The 14,463-nt window shown below is 42.2% G+C and overlaps 1 protein-coding gene across 1 annotated transcript in view; it reads right to left on the bottom strand.

Moving 5' to 3' along the window:
- Epac (Exchange protein directly activated by cAMP) overlaps positions 1-14,463 on the bottom strand; it is a gene marked incomplete at its 5' end in the record, with an annotated part of 1,038,330 nt that overhangs the window by 197,798 nt on the left and 826,069 nt on the right. The window contains one exon of the mRNA XM_070086005.1: positions 2,332-2,527. Within this exon, the coding sequence (XP_069942106.1) occupies positions 2,332-2,527 (196 nt within the window). The remainder of the gene's footprint in view (positions 1-2,331; positions 2,528-14,463) is intronic.

The following is a 14,463-nucleotide window of genomic DNA, read 5'->3' on the forward strand; positions in this document are numbered from 1 at the left end:
ATCACTTGCTAGGCTATTCCACTTCCTGACGACTCTGTGACTGAAGAAGCACTTCCTAACATCCCTGTGACTCGTCTGAGTCTTCAGCTTCCAATTATGACCCCTTGTTTCTGTGTTTCGTCTCTGGAACATCCTGTGTCTGTCCACCTTGTCTATTCCACGCATTATTTTGCATGTTGTTATCATGTCTTCCATGACCCTCCTTTGCTCCAGTGTCGTCAGTCCGATTTCCCTCACCCTTTCCTCGTAGGACATTCCCCTTAGCTCCGGAACTAGCCTTATTGCAAACCTTTGCACTTTATTTAATTTCTTGACGTGCTTGACCAGGTGTGGGTTCCAAACTGGTGCTGCATACTCCAGAATGGGCCTGACGTACACAGTGTACAGTGTCTTGAACGATTCCTTACTAAGGTATCGGAATGCTATTCTCAGAATTGCCAGGCTCCCGTATGCTGCACCAGTTATCTGGTTGATGTGTGCCTCCGGAGACGTGCTCGGTGTTATGGTCACCCCAAGATCTTTCTCCTTGAGTGAGGTTTGCAGCCTTTGTCCACCTAGCCTATACTCTGTCTGCGATCTTCTTTGCCCTTCCCCAATCTTCATGACTTTGCATTTGGCAAGGTTGAAATCGAGAAGCCAGTTGCTGGACCACGTGTCCAGCCTATCCAGGTATCTTTGTAGTCCTGCCTGATCCTCATCTGATTTAATCCTTCTTATTAGCTTCATATCATCTGCGAACAGGGACACTTCAAAGTCTATCCCTTCCACCATGTCATTCACATATATCAAAAATAGCACTGGTTGTAGGACTGACCCCTGTAGTACCCCGTTTGTCACAGAAGCCCACTCTGATACCTCATCACGTACCATGATCCGTTGTTGCCTCCCTGTCAGGTATTCTCTGATCCATTGCAGTGCCCTTCCTGTTATACGTGCCTGATCCTCAAGCTTCTGCACTAATCTCCTGTGAGGAACTGTGTCGAAGGCCTTCCTGCAGTCCAGGAAAATGCAATAAACCCACCCCACTCTCTCGTTTCTTACTTCTGTTACCTTGTCATAAAACTCCAGAAGGTTTGTGACACAGAATTTGCCCTCCATGAATCCTTGCTGGTTGTTGTTTATAATCGTGTTCCTTTCCAGGTGCTCCACCAGTCTCCTCCTGATAATCTTCTCCATGACTTTTCATACTATACACGTCAGAGACACTGGTCTGTAGTTTAGTGCCTCTTTCCTGTCTCCTTTCTTAAAAATGGGGACTACATTTGCCGTCTTCCATACCTCAGGCAGTTGCCCAGTTTCAATGGATGTATTGAAGACTGTGGTTCGTGGCACACAGAACGTCTCTGCTCCTTCTCTAATGACCCACGGGGAGATGTCCGGACCCCTCGCCTTTGAGGTATCCAGGTCACTTAGCAGCTTCTGCACCTCCTCCTCCGTTGTTTGTATTTCATTCAGCACCTGTCGGTATGTTCCCTGTTGGTGTTTCCCTCTGTGCTGTCTTCTCGGAGGCATTCCTGTCTCTACTGTAAATACTTCCTTAAATCTCATGTTGAGCTCCTCGCATACCTAGTGATCGTTACTTGTGAGTTCCCCACCGTCTTTCCTCAGCCTGATCACCTGGTCTTTGACTGTGTGTGTGTGTGTGTGTGTGTGTGTGTGTGTGTGTGTGTGTGTGTGTGTGTGTGTGTGTGTGTGTGTGTGTGTGTGTGTGTGGTGTGTGTGTGTGGGGGGGGTGTGGGGAGTGTATGGGTGTGTGTGGGTGTGTGTGGGTGTGTGTGTGTGGGGGGTGTGGGGGGTGTATGGGTGTGTGTGGGTGTGTGGGGGGGAGTGGGGGGTGTATGGGTGTGTGTGGGTGTGTGTGGGTGTGTGTGGGTGTGTGTGGGTGTGTGTGGGGGGGAGTGGGGGTGTATGGGTGTGTATGGGTGTGTGTGGGTGTGTGTGGGGGTGTGTGTAAAACAGGTTGCAACATCGAACAGAAAGGTCATTCATATAATGATTACAAAATCAACAATTTGTAAGCTAGAATAGACTCCAACGGGACTTAAATTGTCTAGTGACACTAGGTGTAGAATTTTAATGATTAAGGGAGAATGACATGTAAAATCAATTAATAATAAGCCTAAGAAAATGTATTTTTCTACTCTCTATAATATAATGCAGTTAAGTCAAGGGAAGTCTCATTTCAGTATCCAATGCTCAAGAGATATAGAGCGACAGGTCATGCAGGGATAGAGAGAGAGAGAGAGAGAGAGAGAGAGAGAGAGAGACAGAGAGAGAGAGACAGAGAAAGAGAGAGAGATGAAGAGGGTCAGGTAGTGAGGAATCACTCACGTCTTCCTGAGGATCATCCTGAGCATGGAGTCTGGAGCTCGCTGCTGGAGGAAAGCCAGGATGGGCGTGAGTCTCTCTTCAGCCTCTCGCTTCTCCGCTGGCGTGGGCGTGATGGGTGGCACCCCAGGGGCCGCAGCTGCATCCTCCAGGAACCGATAGAACAGGTATTTGTCCCGGAAAGGTTGTTCCCCCGTCACTGTGTGCCAAAACATTATATTATTATTATTTTTATTATTCGCAAATAAATAACAAAAAGGCACAATAACGTGACTGGAACGATACACAAATAACCCGCACATAAAAGAGAGAAGCTTACGACGACGTTTCGGTCCGACTTGGACCACTGACAAAGTCACACGCAGTGTGACTTTGTCAATGGTCCAAGTCGGACCGAAACGTCGTCGTAAGCTTCTCTCTTTTATGTGCGGGTTATTTGTGTATTATTCGCAATAAAGACTTAAACCTAAACTAAAAAATAAGGGAAATGAGCTTCCTCAGTTAGTAATGTTAGTAATGAATTAGTTGAACGTATTAATGACCTCTTGCCTACACATGGGGTCATTAATGTTAAATTTTCATGCTCTCTAATAACAACAATATTTTGGAAATAAAGAAATTAAGGTCAATTTTAAGTATTTACAGAAAGCGAAGCCTTATTGTATTTTTCTATATGTACGATGATGTTAAAAGAACCGTGGAACAAGATGGTTTTCTTTTATGGATTGATGTGAGTCAACAGATTTTCACGTTTTTAATTTTCCACCTTAAATTTACTTAGTAACATCCTTCAACTTTGTTAACATTAACTTAACATTATTTACCCTAAGTTTACCCATCTACTTTAGCTCAGCCTAAATTTAGTTAGTATTAGTCAACTGAATATTAGTCAGTAGAATGTACTTGTTTAGTAAGGTTAAAACTGATTTTGACGAAGTTATTGCACTAATATATTTGCACTCGGCATCTCTGACAAATTCATCATTACTTTGTATGACACGACGAGACTTTGTTACTGCATATATTAGCAGCCACCGTAACTAACCACTACAGCTGATTTAACACACAAGGGCATATTTACATAACACTCAGGCAACCATCACTAACGTAACATTCACTCACGTATAGCGTCAATAAAATTACAATCATTTTACACATGCGAACAAATACGAGTAACAAGCCAACCTTAAAATAGTGCTTCTCCTGTGACCAGGAGCTGTCTAACTCAATATTTGTAACTGTCTTGAAGCATTGTGTTGTATTTCATGAAGCGCTACGAGATCAATCGCTCTTGTAACTGACGTAGGAGAGAGAGGCTTACCAACACGTGCTGCGTTCTATAGTCTACATTGCCTCTGATTAATCATGATGCTCTACCCACACAGTCATGTCTGCCTCACCAGATTCAAGGAGCAAGATATCTCTGCACCTCATAACAACCCACTTATGGACGATCATTCAAGGAGTGAGATATCACTGCACATCATAACACACCCACTTATGGAGGATCACTCAAGGAGTGAGATATCACTGCACATCATAACACACCCACCTATGGAGGATCACTCAAGGAGTGAGATATCACTGCACATCATAACAACCCACTTATGGAGGATCACTCAAGGAGTGAGATATCACTGCACATCATAACACACCCACCTATGGAGGATCACTCAAGGAGTGAGATATCACTGCACATCATAACACACCCACCTATGGAGGATCACTCAAGGAGTGAGATATCACTGCACATCATAACAACCCACTTATGGAGGATCACTCAAGGAGTGAGATATCACTGCACATCATAACACACCCACCTATGGAGGATCACTCAAGGAGTGAGATATCACTACACATCATAACACACCCACCTATGGAGGATCACTCAAGGAGTGAGATATCACTACACATCATAACATCCACTAATGTTAGATCATTCAACGATAAACTCATCACAATACACCAAGGCACACCTGTCTCTTGTGAATTATCCATCATTTAACAAAGTGGGTAATTCTAATGTTTATCTGAAAGCATTTAAGGATAAGTTGACCATAGATCATAGTAAGGAGTTTGGAAGGAACGTTAAGGTAGGATATAACTAGGAGTAAGGAAGAGTGTATATAGGAGAAAGAAGACACAAAATGAGTGGCCCATCCACTAGGTGGCCTGGTGGCTAAAACTCTCGCTTCACACATGTAGGGCCCGCGGGGGTTCGATTCCCGGCGGGTGGAAACATTTCGACGCGTTTCCTTACACCTGTTGCCCTGTTCACCTTGCAGCAAATAGGTACCTGGGTGTTAGTCGACTGGTGTGGGTCGCATCCTGGGGAACAAGAGGACCCCAATGGAAATAAGTTAGACAGTCCTCGATGACGCACTGACTTTCTTGGGTTATCTTGGGTGGATAACCCTCCGGGGTTAAAAATCCGAGCGAAATCTTATCTTATCACTATGACATACAAAGTTTAGTGAAGGTATGTATATAAATAATATGTGTATATTATCATTGTGTTAGCATAGCATTATGTTGATTTTTTACACAAAAATTATGTAAATATTTACATGAACAGTTTATATAAACATTTGTTTATTAAACTTGACATAATTTTTTTTTCATGCACAGTGTGAATACTAAATGTAAATAATTGTTAATATGTTCTCTCGGTAAATGTCTTATAAATCGAAATATTTTTTTTAATTTTTCTCCTCCTTCTTCCCTATCTGTCTGTCTGTCTGTCTGTCTCTCTCTCTCTCTCTCTCTCTCTCCCTCTCTCTCTCTCTCTCTCTCTCTCTCTCTCTCTCTCTCTCTCTCTCTCTCACACACACACACACACAAGAGCCAGGAGCTGTGAATCGACCCCTGCAACCACAACTAGGTAAGTACACACACACAGACACACACACACACACACATGCACACACACACAGGAGCTGCGACTCGACCTCTGCAATCACAAACAGATGAGTACACTGGAGGATACCGGAGGACAGGAAGACTATGGGGGATATAACAGCATCGTACAAAATACTGAGAAGAACTAATAAGATGAATAGGGACAGAATGTTTGAGAAAGGGGAAACCAGGTACACGAAGGCATAGACGGATGATAAAGGTTCAGATGAGTCATAGGGATGTTAGGAGGTATCTTTTCAGCCTTAGAGTTGTCAAGAAGTGGAACACTCTGGACAGTGAAGTGGAAGAGGCAGGATCCACACACAGCTTGAAGAACAGAAAAGATAAGGCTCTTGAAGCTAGGACAGAGTGGGTCTATTAGCGATCAGAAAAAAGGCGGGACCAGTAACCGACTCGACCACAGCAACAACTTATAAGTTAGTACATAAGGGTGATACAGGTGAGTACACACACATACACACACCAATTAGAGCAGACATCAGCCATCTTATCCTGAGAGGAAAAAAAAAACACTAAATGTTTTGTAGGGAAGGGAGTATATCAGTTTATGTGAGTGGTGACCCCATGAATAGAAGAAAATTATTAATATACACTATTTTCTGAAGTAAGAGTAACGTATTTAATATATGAAGGATAAATATATGTAGCCGCCCAACATTACAGCTGTGTTTAAGGAACGCGGTCTAAGGACAGCTATGCTTGTGTATCTAAGGATAAGGAAAGCAACAGAGGGATAGACGGAATAACTAGGATTGAACATACTCTCGTAAGGCGTACTGAAAAATATGAGAATGACAAGCATAGGCCACTGAAAATAACATCTCCATATATTAAACATAAGAAAAAATCTTTAAAAAAGGTTAAGGACATCGAGGAACTGGAGGTTTAGAATATGTAGACCAATTAGCCTAACGTCCATTGTGGGAAAATTGATTAACTCAGCAATTGCCGAGGATATTCGTGGCCATCTTAAAAAGCATAAATTGACCAATGAATCTCAACAAGGTATTACAAAGCAGCGTTCGTGCCTCACAAGTTCACTAACCTTTATCATTAAAGTATTGATCAGTTAAATCATGGTAACGAATATGATATTATGTATATAGACTTCAGTAAGACTTTCGGTAAAGTTCTACATAGGAGACTGTTGAAAACAGAGGCACGCGGAATGGGTGAATTTTTTTTTCCCGAGTAGAGGTGTGGTTGACAGGCACAGAGAATTTGTATTAACGGGGAGAGAGCAGAGTGGAGAAGTGTCACAAGCGGTGTTCCACAGGGGTTAGTGCTGAGCCCGTTGTTGTTCACAATATACATAAATGACATATACAATGAATGAAAAGAAACATGAGACAGAATAAAGAATAGATAAGAAATTGTTAGTAGCAAATGTATAGAAGCCAACATTTAATAATAATAATACTTAGGAAAGATAACACACACACACACACACACACATACATAGTTTCGAAAACAACAACCAGCATAGTGTCAGAGATGGAAAAACCTTTCTCATAACCCTGCTAGAGCTCTAAGAGGCAAGAGAGAGAGAGAGAGAGAGAGAGAGAGAGAGAGAGAGACAGAGAGAGAGAGAGAGAGAGAGAGAGAGAGAGAGAGAGAGAGAGAGAGAGAGAGAGAGAGAGAGAGAGAGAGAGAGAGAGAGAGAGAGAGAGAGAGAGAGAGAGAGAGAGAGAGAGAGAGACAGAGACTGGATGGACTACAAGATACTTTAACAAAAGCTAGAGGATAGGCAGGAATACTATGGAAGGCAGTTTAATTGATCAATAAATATTTAACAGACAGGAAGCAGGGACAGAGCAACCCCAGTAGTGGCCAGCGATGAGGTGGATCCACGAGCTGAAATCACAATAAGTTTGAATTTACAGAAAAAAAGAATTACTACCAAACATAATTTTCAAGCTAGTGTTGACGGTAAGAATGAAACTTGGAAATAGAAAACCTAGAAATAGAGAACCTAGAAATAGAGAACTTAGAAATAGAGAACCTAGAAAAGAGAAGCAGAGAAGAAATGTCGTTTGAGTTATGAAACTATTAATCTGATATCGATTTAGTGAACAATGTCAGAACCAATATGAGAGAAATAATTTTCAAACTTTTGTAAGACAGCAACAAAATTTTTGAAGACAGCAAAATATTTTTGAAAGAGAGAAGTATGTTGCGACACAAAGTTTCCAGGACTGGCTAGAAGGGCAGAACGAACCTTAACAAAGTACCGATTTAATCAAAAAGAAACAAACAAGAGGACTCCATAGCAATAGTGAGGATATATTACCAAAAACAACTGGTGAGAGCTCCATTGTTGGTGCTAGTGAGGATAGGAAACAGGTAAACATGCACCAACAGGGAATACAGTCACAGAAACCCAAGGCAAACGGAAACCAAGCCTGTGCACATACTTTGCACTTGGTATCTGCAGACATGGGAAATCTGGAAAAACAGATGGGACGTGCAACTATGACCACCCTAGAAAATGCCGTGCCCATATGACAACAGGAAAATGCAAACTCCCTTCCTGTAAGATTTTTCATCCTGAAATGTGTTCCTCTTCAGTACAGGAAAGACTGTGCTATAACTTAAATTGCCAGGCACACCATCTAAAGGGGACAAAAAGATATAAAACATCCAGGCCATGGGAAAACCTGGGTAGCCACAGCCACTCAAGAGGGAGAGGTTTTTTAGTGCCAGGAAGGAAAAAAAACTGGCAGGAAATGGCGGAAATCGTACACCAAATCCAGTCATTCTTGGAGTGGAACCACAGTCGATGGCCTCCACTCCAAACCAACAGATACAGATACTAATGCCGGAAAAAAAGTCCCCTTCCCCAGTACCAACAATACCACCAGTCCGATGACATTCTTCTTTGCAAATATACAGGGTCTAAAGCCAGCAACGAACAACAATATACCTTTCATCCGTGGACTGCTTGCAGAGGCAAATGCAATGTTCGCGGCTTTCACAGAGACCCACATAAAGGATCACTTGGACAACGAAATATGGATCCCAGGTTACAACCTATACAGATGCGACAGAGTGAACAGGCAAAAGGAAGGGGGTTGGCCTGTACATCGCAGAGTCACTTGTTTGCACAGAACTGCTTAATGCCTCAAATGATGTAGTGGAAGTTTTAGCAGTAAAGATCGAGAACCAAAACCTAGTCATTGTGGTAGTCTACAAGCCTCCGGATGCAACGTCCCAGCAATTCCAGGAACAGCTGTTAAAAATTGACCACTGTCTGGAAAATCTGCCAGCTCCAGCCCCCAACATCTTGCTCCTGGGAGATTTCAACTTAAGGCACCTAAAATGGAGGAATATAGCAAATAATGTTGTTGCAGTGATAACACCAGGAGGCAGCTCTGACGAGAACTCGCACACACACGAGCTTTTAAATCTCTCCACAAAATTCATAAGAACATAAGAACATAAGAAAGGAGGAACACTGCAGCAGGCCTGTTGGCCCATACTAGGTAGGTCCTTTACAATTCATCCCACTAACAAAACATTTGCCCAACCCAATTTTCAATGCCACCCAAGAAATAAGCTCTGATGTGAAAGTCCCACTCAAATCCAACCCCTCCCACTCATGTACTTATCCAACCTAAATTTGAAACTACCCAAAGTCCCAGCCTCAATAACCCAACTAGGTAGACTGTTCCACTCATCAACTACCCTATTTCCAAACCAATACTTTCCTATGTCCTTTCTAAATCTAAACTTATCTAATTTAAATCCATTACTGCGGGTTCTCTCTTGGAGAGACATCCTCAAGACCTTATTAATATCCCCTTTATTAATACCTATCTTCCACTTATACACTTCGATCAGGTCTCCCCTCATTCTTCGTCTAACAAGTGAATGTAACTTAAGAGTCTTCAATCTTTCTTCATAAGGAAGATTTCTAATGCTATGTATTAATTTAGTCATCCTACGCTGAATGTTTTCTAACAAATTTATGTCCATTCTGTAATATGGAGACCAGAACTGAGCTGCATAATCTAGGTGAGGCCTTACTAATGATGTATAAAGCTGCAGTATGACCTCTGGACTTCTGTTGCTTACACTTCTTGATATAAATCCCAGTAATCTATTTGCCTTATTACGTACGCTTAGGCATTGCTGTCTTGGTTTAAGGTTGCTGCTCACCATAACCCCCAAGTCCTTTTCGCAATCTGTATGGCTAAGTTCTACATCATTTAACTTATAAGTACTAGGGTTATGGGCACTCCCAAGCTTCAGAACCTTGCATTCATCTACATTGAACTGCATCTGCCACTTTTCTGACCAAGAATAGAGTTTGTTTAAATCCTCCTGAAGTTCCATAACATCTACGTTTGAATCAATTATCCTACCTATCTTTGTGTCATCGGCGAATTTGCTCATATCACTAGTAATTCCTTCATCAAGATCATTGATATATATTATAAACAACAACGGGCCCAAGACTGATCCCTGTGGAACGCCACTTGTTACAGATCCCCACTCGGATTTAACCCCATTTATGGACACTCTCTGCTTCCTGTCAGTGAGCCATGACTCGATCCACGAGAGCACTTTTCCCCCAATGCCATGAGCTGCCACTTTCTTTAACAGTCTATGGTGCGGAACTCTATCAAAAGCCTTACTAAAATCTAAGTAAATAATATCAAATTCTTTATCGTGGTCAACAGCCTCAAAAGCTTTACTGAAGAAAGTTAATAAATTAGTTAGACAAGACCGGCCTCTTGTGAATCCATGCTGAGCATCATTAATCAAGCTATGCTTATCGAGATGGCTTATAATCTCAGCTATAATTGACTCTAGTAATTTGCCTACAATTGAGGTCAGGCTTATTGGGCGGTAATTTGACGGTAACGACTTGTCCCCTGTTTTAAAAATAGGAATTACATTAGCCATCTTCCACATATCAGACACTGCACCTGTTTGAAGAGATAAATTAAAAATATTAGTTAATGGTTCACAGAGTTCCATTTTGCATTCCTTAAGAACCCTTGAAAAAACCTCATCAGGACCCGGCGACTTATTTTGCTTCAGTCTGTCTATCTGCTTCACAACCATTTCACTAGTGACTGTGATGTTACATAATTTATCTTCTTCTAGCCCACTATAAAAATTAATTACTGGAATATTGTTAGTGTCTTCCTGTGTAAAAAACTGAGAGAAAATAATTATTAAAAATCGAGCACATTTCATTCTCTTTGTCAGTAAGGTGCCCATAGTTATTTTTAAGGGGACCTATCTTATCTCTAACTTTTGTTCTATAGACCTGGAAAAAACTTTTTGGGTTAGTTTTAGAATCCCTAGCAACTTTAATTTCATAGTCCCTTTTAGCTTTTCTTATCCCCTTTAAACCAGAAAATAATAGAGCCTACTAGACTGGAGAATACACTAACAATGATGATCTGATACGAAATGTCACCATATCAAAAACATTATACTCAGATCACAACATAATCGAGGTTCAGACATGTATGCGCGGAGCCCCAGACCGACATAATGAGACTAGTCACGAGGGAGCATTCACCAAATTCAACTTCAATAACAAAAACAAAAAGTGGGAAGATAGACTAAGCAACACAGACCCCAACTTATGCCTAGAACAGATTAACTCGGCGGCACTCGATGTTATGCACAAGGCTTATTCCTCTAAGAAAAAGGAGGAGTAGATGTAAAATAGAAAGAGACAGGCGCTCCCTTTACAGGCGACGGAAAAGAATAACAGAGCGGCTAAAAGAGGCCAATATATCTGAAATGCGTAGGGAGTCACTAGTCAGAGAAATAGCAAACATCGAACTTAAGCTAAAGGAATCTTATAGGAGTCAGGAATCGCGGGAAGAACTAAAAGCCATAAAAGAAACCCAAAGTATTTCTTTTCCTATGCCAAATCAAAGTCGAGAACAACGTCCAGTATTGGGCCCCTACTTAAACAAGATGGGTCCTACACAGATGAGAGCAAGGAAATGAGTGAGCTACTCAAGTCCCAGTATGACTCAGTTTTTAGCAAGCCGCTAACCAGACTGAGAGTCGAAGATCAAAATTAATTTTTTATGAGAAAGCCACAGAATTTGGTTAACACAAGCCTATCTGATGTTATCCTGACGCCAAATGACTTCGAACAGGCGATAAATGACATGCCCATGCACTCTGCCCCAGGGTCAGACTCATGGAACTCCGTGTTCATCAAGAACTGCAAGAAGCCCCTATCACGAGCTTTTACCATCCTATGGAGAGGGAGCATGGACACGGGGGTCGTCCCACAGTTACTAAAAACAACAGACATAGCCCCACTCCACAAAGGGGGCAGTAAAGCAATAGCAAAGAACTACAGACCGATAGCACTAACATCCCATATCATAAAAATCTTTGAAAGGGTCCTAAGAAGCAAGATCGCCACCCATCTAGAAACCCATCAATTACACAACCCAGGGCAACATGGGTTTAGAGCAGGTCGCTCCTGTCTGTCTCAACTATTGGATCACTACGACAAGGTCCTAGATGCACTAGAAGACAAAAAGAATGCAGATGTAATATATACAGACTTTGCAAAAGCCTTCGACAAGTGTGACCATGGCGTAATAGCGCACAAAATGCGTGCTAAAGGAATAACAGGAAAAGTTGGTAGATGGATCTATAATTTCCTCACAAACAGAACACAAAGAGTTGTAGTCAACAGAGTAAAGTCCGAGGCAGCTACGGTGAAAAGCTCTGTTCCACAAGGCACAGTACTCGCTCCCATCTTGTTTCCCATCCTCATATCTGACATAGACAAGGATGTCAGCCACAGCACCGTGTCTTCCTTTGCAGATGACACCCGAATCTGCATGACAGTGTCTTCCATTGTAGACACTGCAAGGCTCCAGCCGGACATCAACCAAATCTTCCAGTGGGCTGCAGAAAACAAAATGAAGTTCAACGATGAGAAATTTCAATTACTCAGATATGGTAAACAAGAGGAAATTAAATGTTCATCAGAGTACAAAACAAATTCTGGCCACAAAATAGAGCGAAACACCAACGTCAAAGACCTGGGAGTGATCATGTCGGAGGATCTCACCTTCAAGGACCATAACATTGTATCAATCGCATCTGCTAGAAAAATGACAGGATGGATAATGAGAACCTTCAAAACTAGGGATGCCAAGCCCATGATGACACTCTTCAGGTCACTTGTTCTATCTAGGCTGGAATATTGCTGCACACTAACAGCACCTTTCAAGGCAGGTGAAATTGCTGACCTAGAAAATGTACAGAGAACCTTCACGGCGCGCATAACGGAGATAAAACACCTCAATTACTGGGAGCGCTTGAAGTTCCTGAACCTGTATTCCCTGGAACGCAGGCGGGAGAGATACATGATTATATACACCTGGAAAATCCTAGAGGGACTAGTACCGAACTTGCACACGAAAATCACTCACTACGAAAGCAAAAGACTTGGCAGACGATGCAACATCCCCCCAATGAAAAGTAGGGGTGTCACTAGCACGTTAAGAGACCATACAATAAGTGTCAGGGGCCCGAGACTGTTCAACTGCCTCCCAGCATACATAAGGGAGATTACCAATAGACCCCTGGCAGTCTTCAAGCTGGCACTGGACACCTAAAGTCGGTACCTGACCAGCCGGGCTGTGGCTAGTACGTTGGTTTGCGTGCAGCCAGCAGTAACAGCCTGGTTAATCAGGCTCTGTGACCAGGAGACCTGGTCACAGACCGGGCCGCGGGGGCGTTGACCCCCTGAACTCTTTCCAGGTAAACTCCAGGTTCAGGTAATACAATTTTAGACATTATCATTAAACCTAAACAACTCATATAAAAACAGATAGGGTAAATTTTAGCCACAACCGCCTAAACAAGGTTTCAAAGCATTAAAACTGAAGTAATAACAGATCCTAAACTCGTATATAATTTGCCCTTTGGAAAAACAGATCATATCCTGTCGCTTGATAACATAAGGGCTCCCCTTCTCCTTTTCAAGAGAAATTTTCTGATATCCCCATCTCACCTGGTTCTGAGCAATTATCTTCCATGGGGTGACGCGTAGCTATGTGGTCAGAGCTTTCACCTCACAACCGTAAGATTTTGGGCTCGATTACTGAGCCCCTCGTAACGTATGAGCAAGTTTATTTACACAACTGCTGCTAGGCATGTATACACAGAGAAGTTTACATATCTCAGTGTATATATACCGAGAGGTTATCTTCATCTCATTTTAATGGACTAAAGTATATTCCTGACTCGTAATGATCAGGTGACATGGAGCATTGATGACCAGTGCATTGTTCATTGGCTTTAAACCCGATGAACTAACCAGCCAGCATGTTGCCCCAACCCACATAGCAATGAAAAAATAGGCACCTGGTGTTAGCCAACTGTCATGGGTTTCAACCTGTAAAAAAATGCATTGAAAGAGTGCGAGATATTCCATTCCTGCTGGAAAAATTTAATTATTAAGCGAATGGATCAGCGCGGTGTTTCTAGTGGTAATATTGATAAAAGTTAATCCTGCTTAAAATACTAGACAGAACCGCCTTTCCTCATCTCTCTCGGAGTAGGGAAAGTTCTTGTCAAGGATACGAACCAGGACTTTGACGAGGAGGAGAGCGGAGTTGGACGAATGCTTATAAAATATAATCTCCTTCGTTTAAGATGTTACGTGACAATCTGGAGGTATCACACACTGCTGTGTAGCATCTGGGATAGTTCTGTTTCAGACAACAGAACAGCATCTGGGATGCATAGCAGTGAGACAAGGATGTGTCACACTGCTGTTGCATCTAGGATGTATAGCAGTGAGATAAGGATGTGTCACTTACTTCTGTGTAGCATCTGGGATGTATAGCAGTGAGACAATGTGACAGGAAATCATGAGTCTAGTGACTTTCTTGATACGGTTCAGGATTGCATTTTAAAACAGTTTGTGACAGAACCAACCAGAGGAAACAACCTGCTTGACTTGGTTCTTGCCAAAAAGAATTACTAGTTTATAATCCTGAGGTTAATGATGAGCTTGGGGAAAGCGATCCCAAATCACTTATCAGTATATCATGGAATTACCCAGATAACTGCAATCAAGTCTCTGCCCCAGACTTCAGCTTCGCCGACTTCATGGAACTGAGAAATTACCTGGGTGGGCTTAACTGGGATGACCTGACTATGGGTCAGGTAGGTGGTGTTGGTTGCCAATATGACGTATTTCAGAACATA

Source organism: Cherax quadricarinatus, chromosome 17, assembly GCF_038502225.1.
Source record: "Cherax quadricarinatus isolate ZL_2023a chromosome 17, ASM3850222v1, whole genome shotgun sequence".
In the NCBI taxonomy this organism is placed as follows: Eukaryota; Metazoa; Arthropoda; class Malacostraca; order Decapoda; family Parastacidae; genus Cherax; species Cherax quadricarinatus.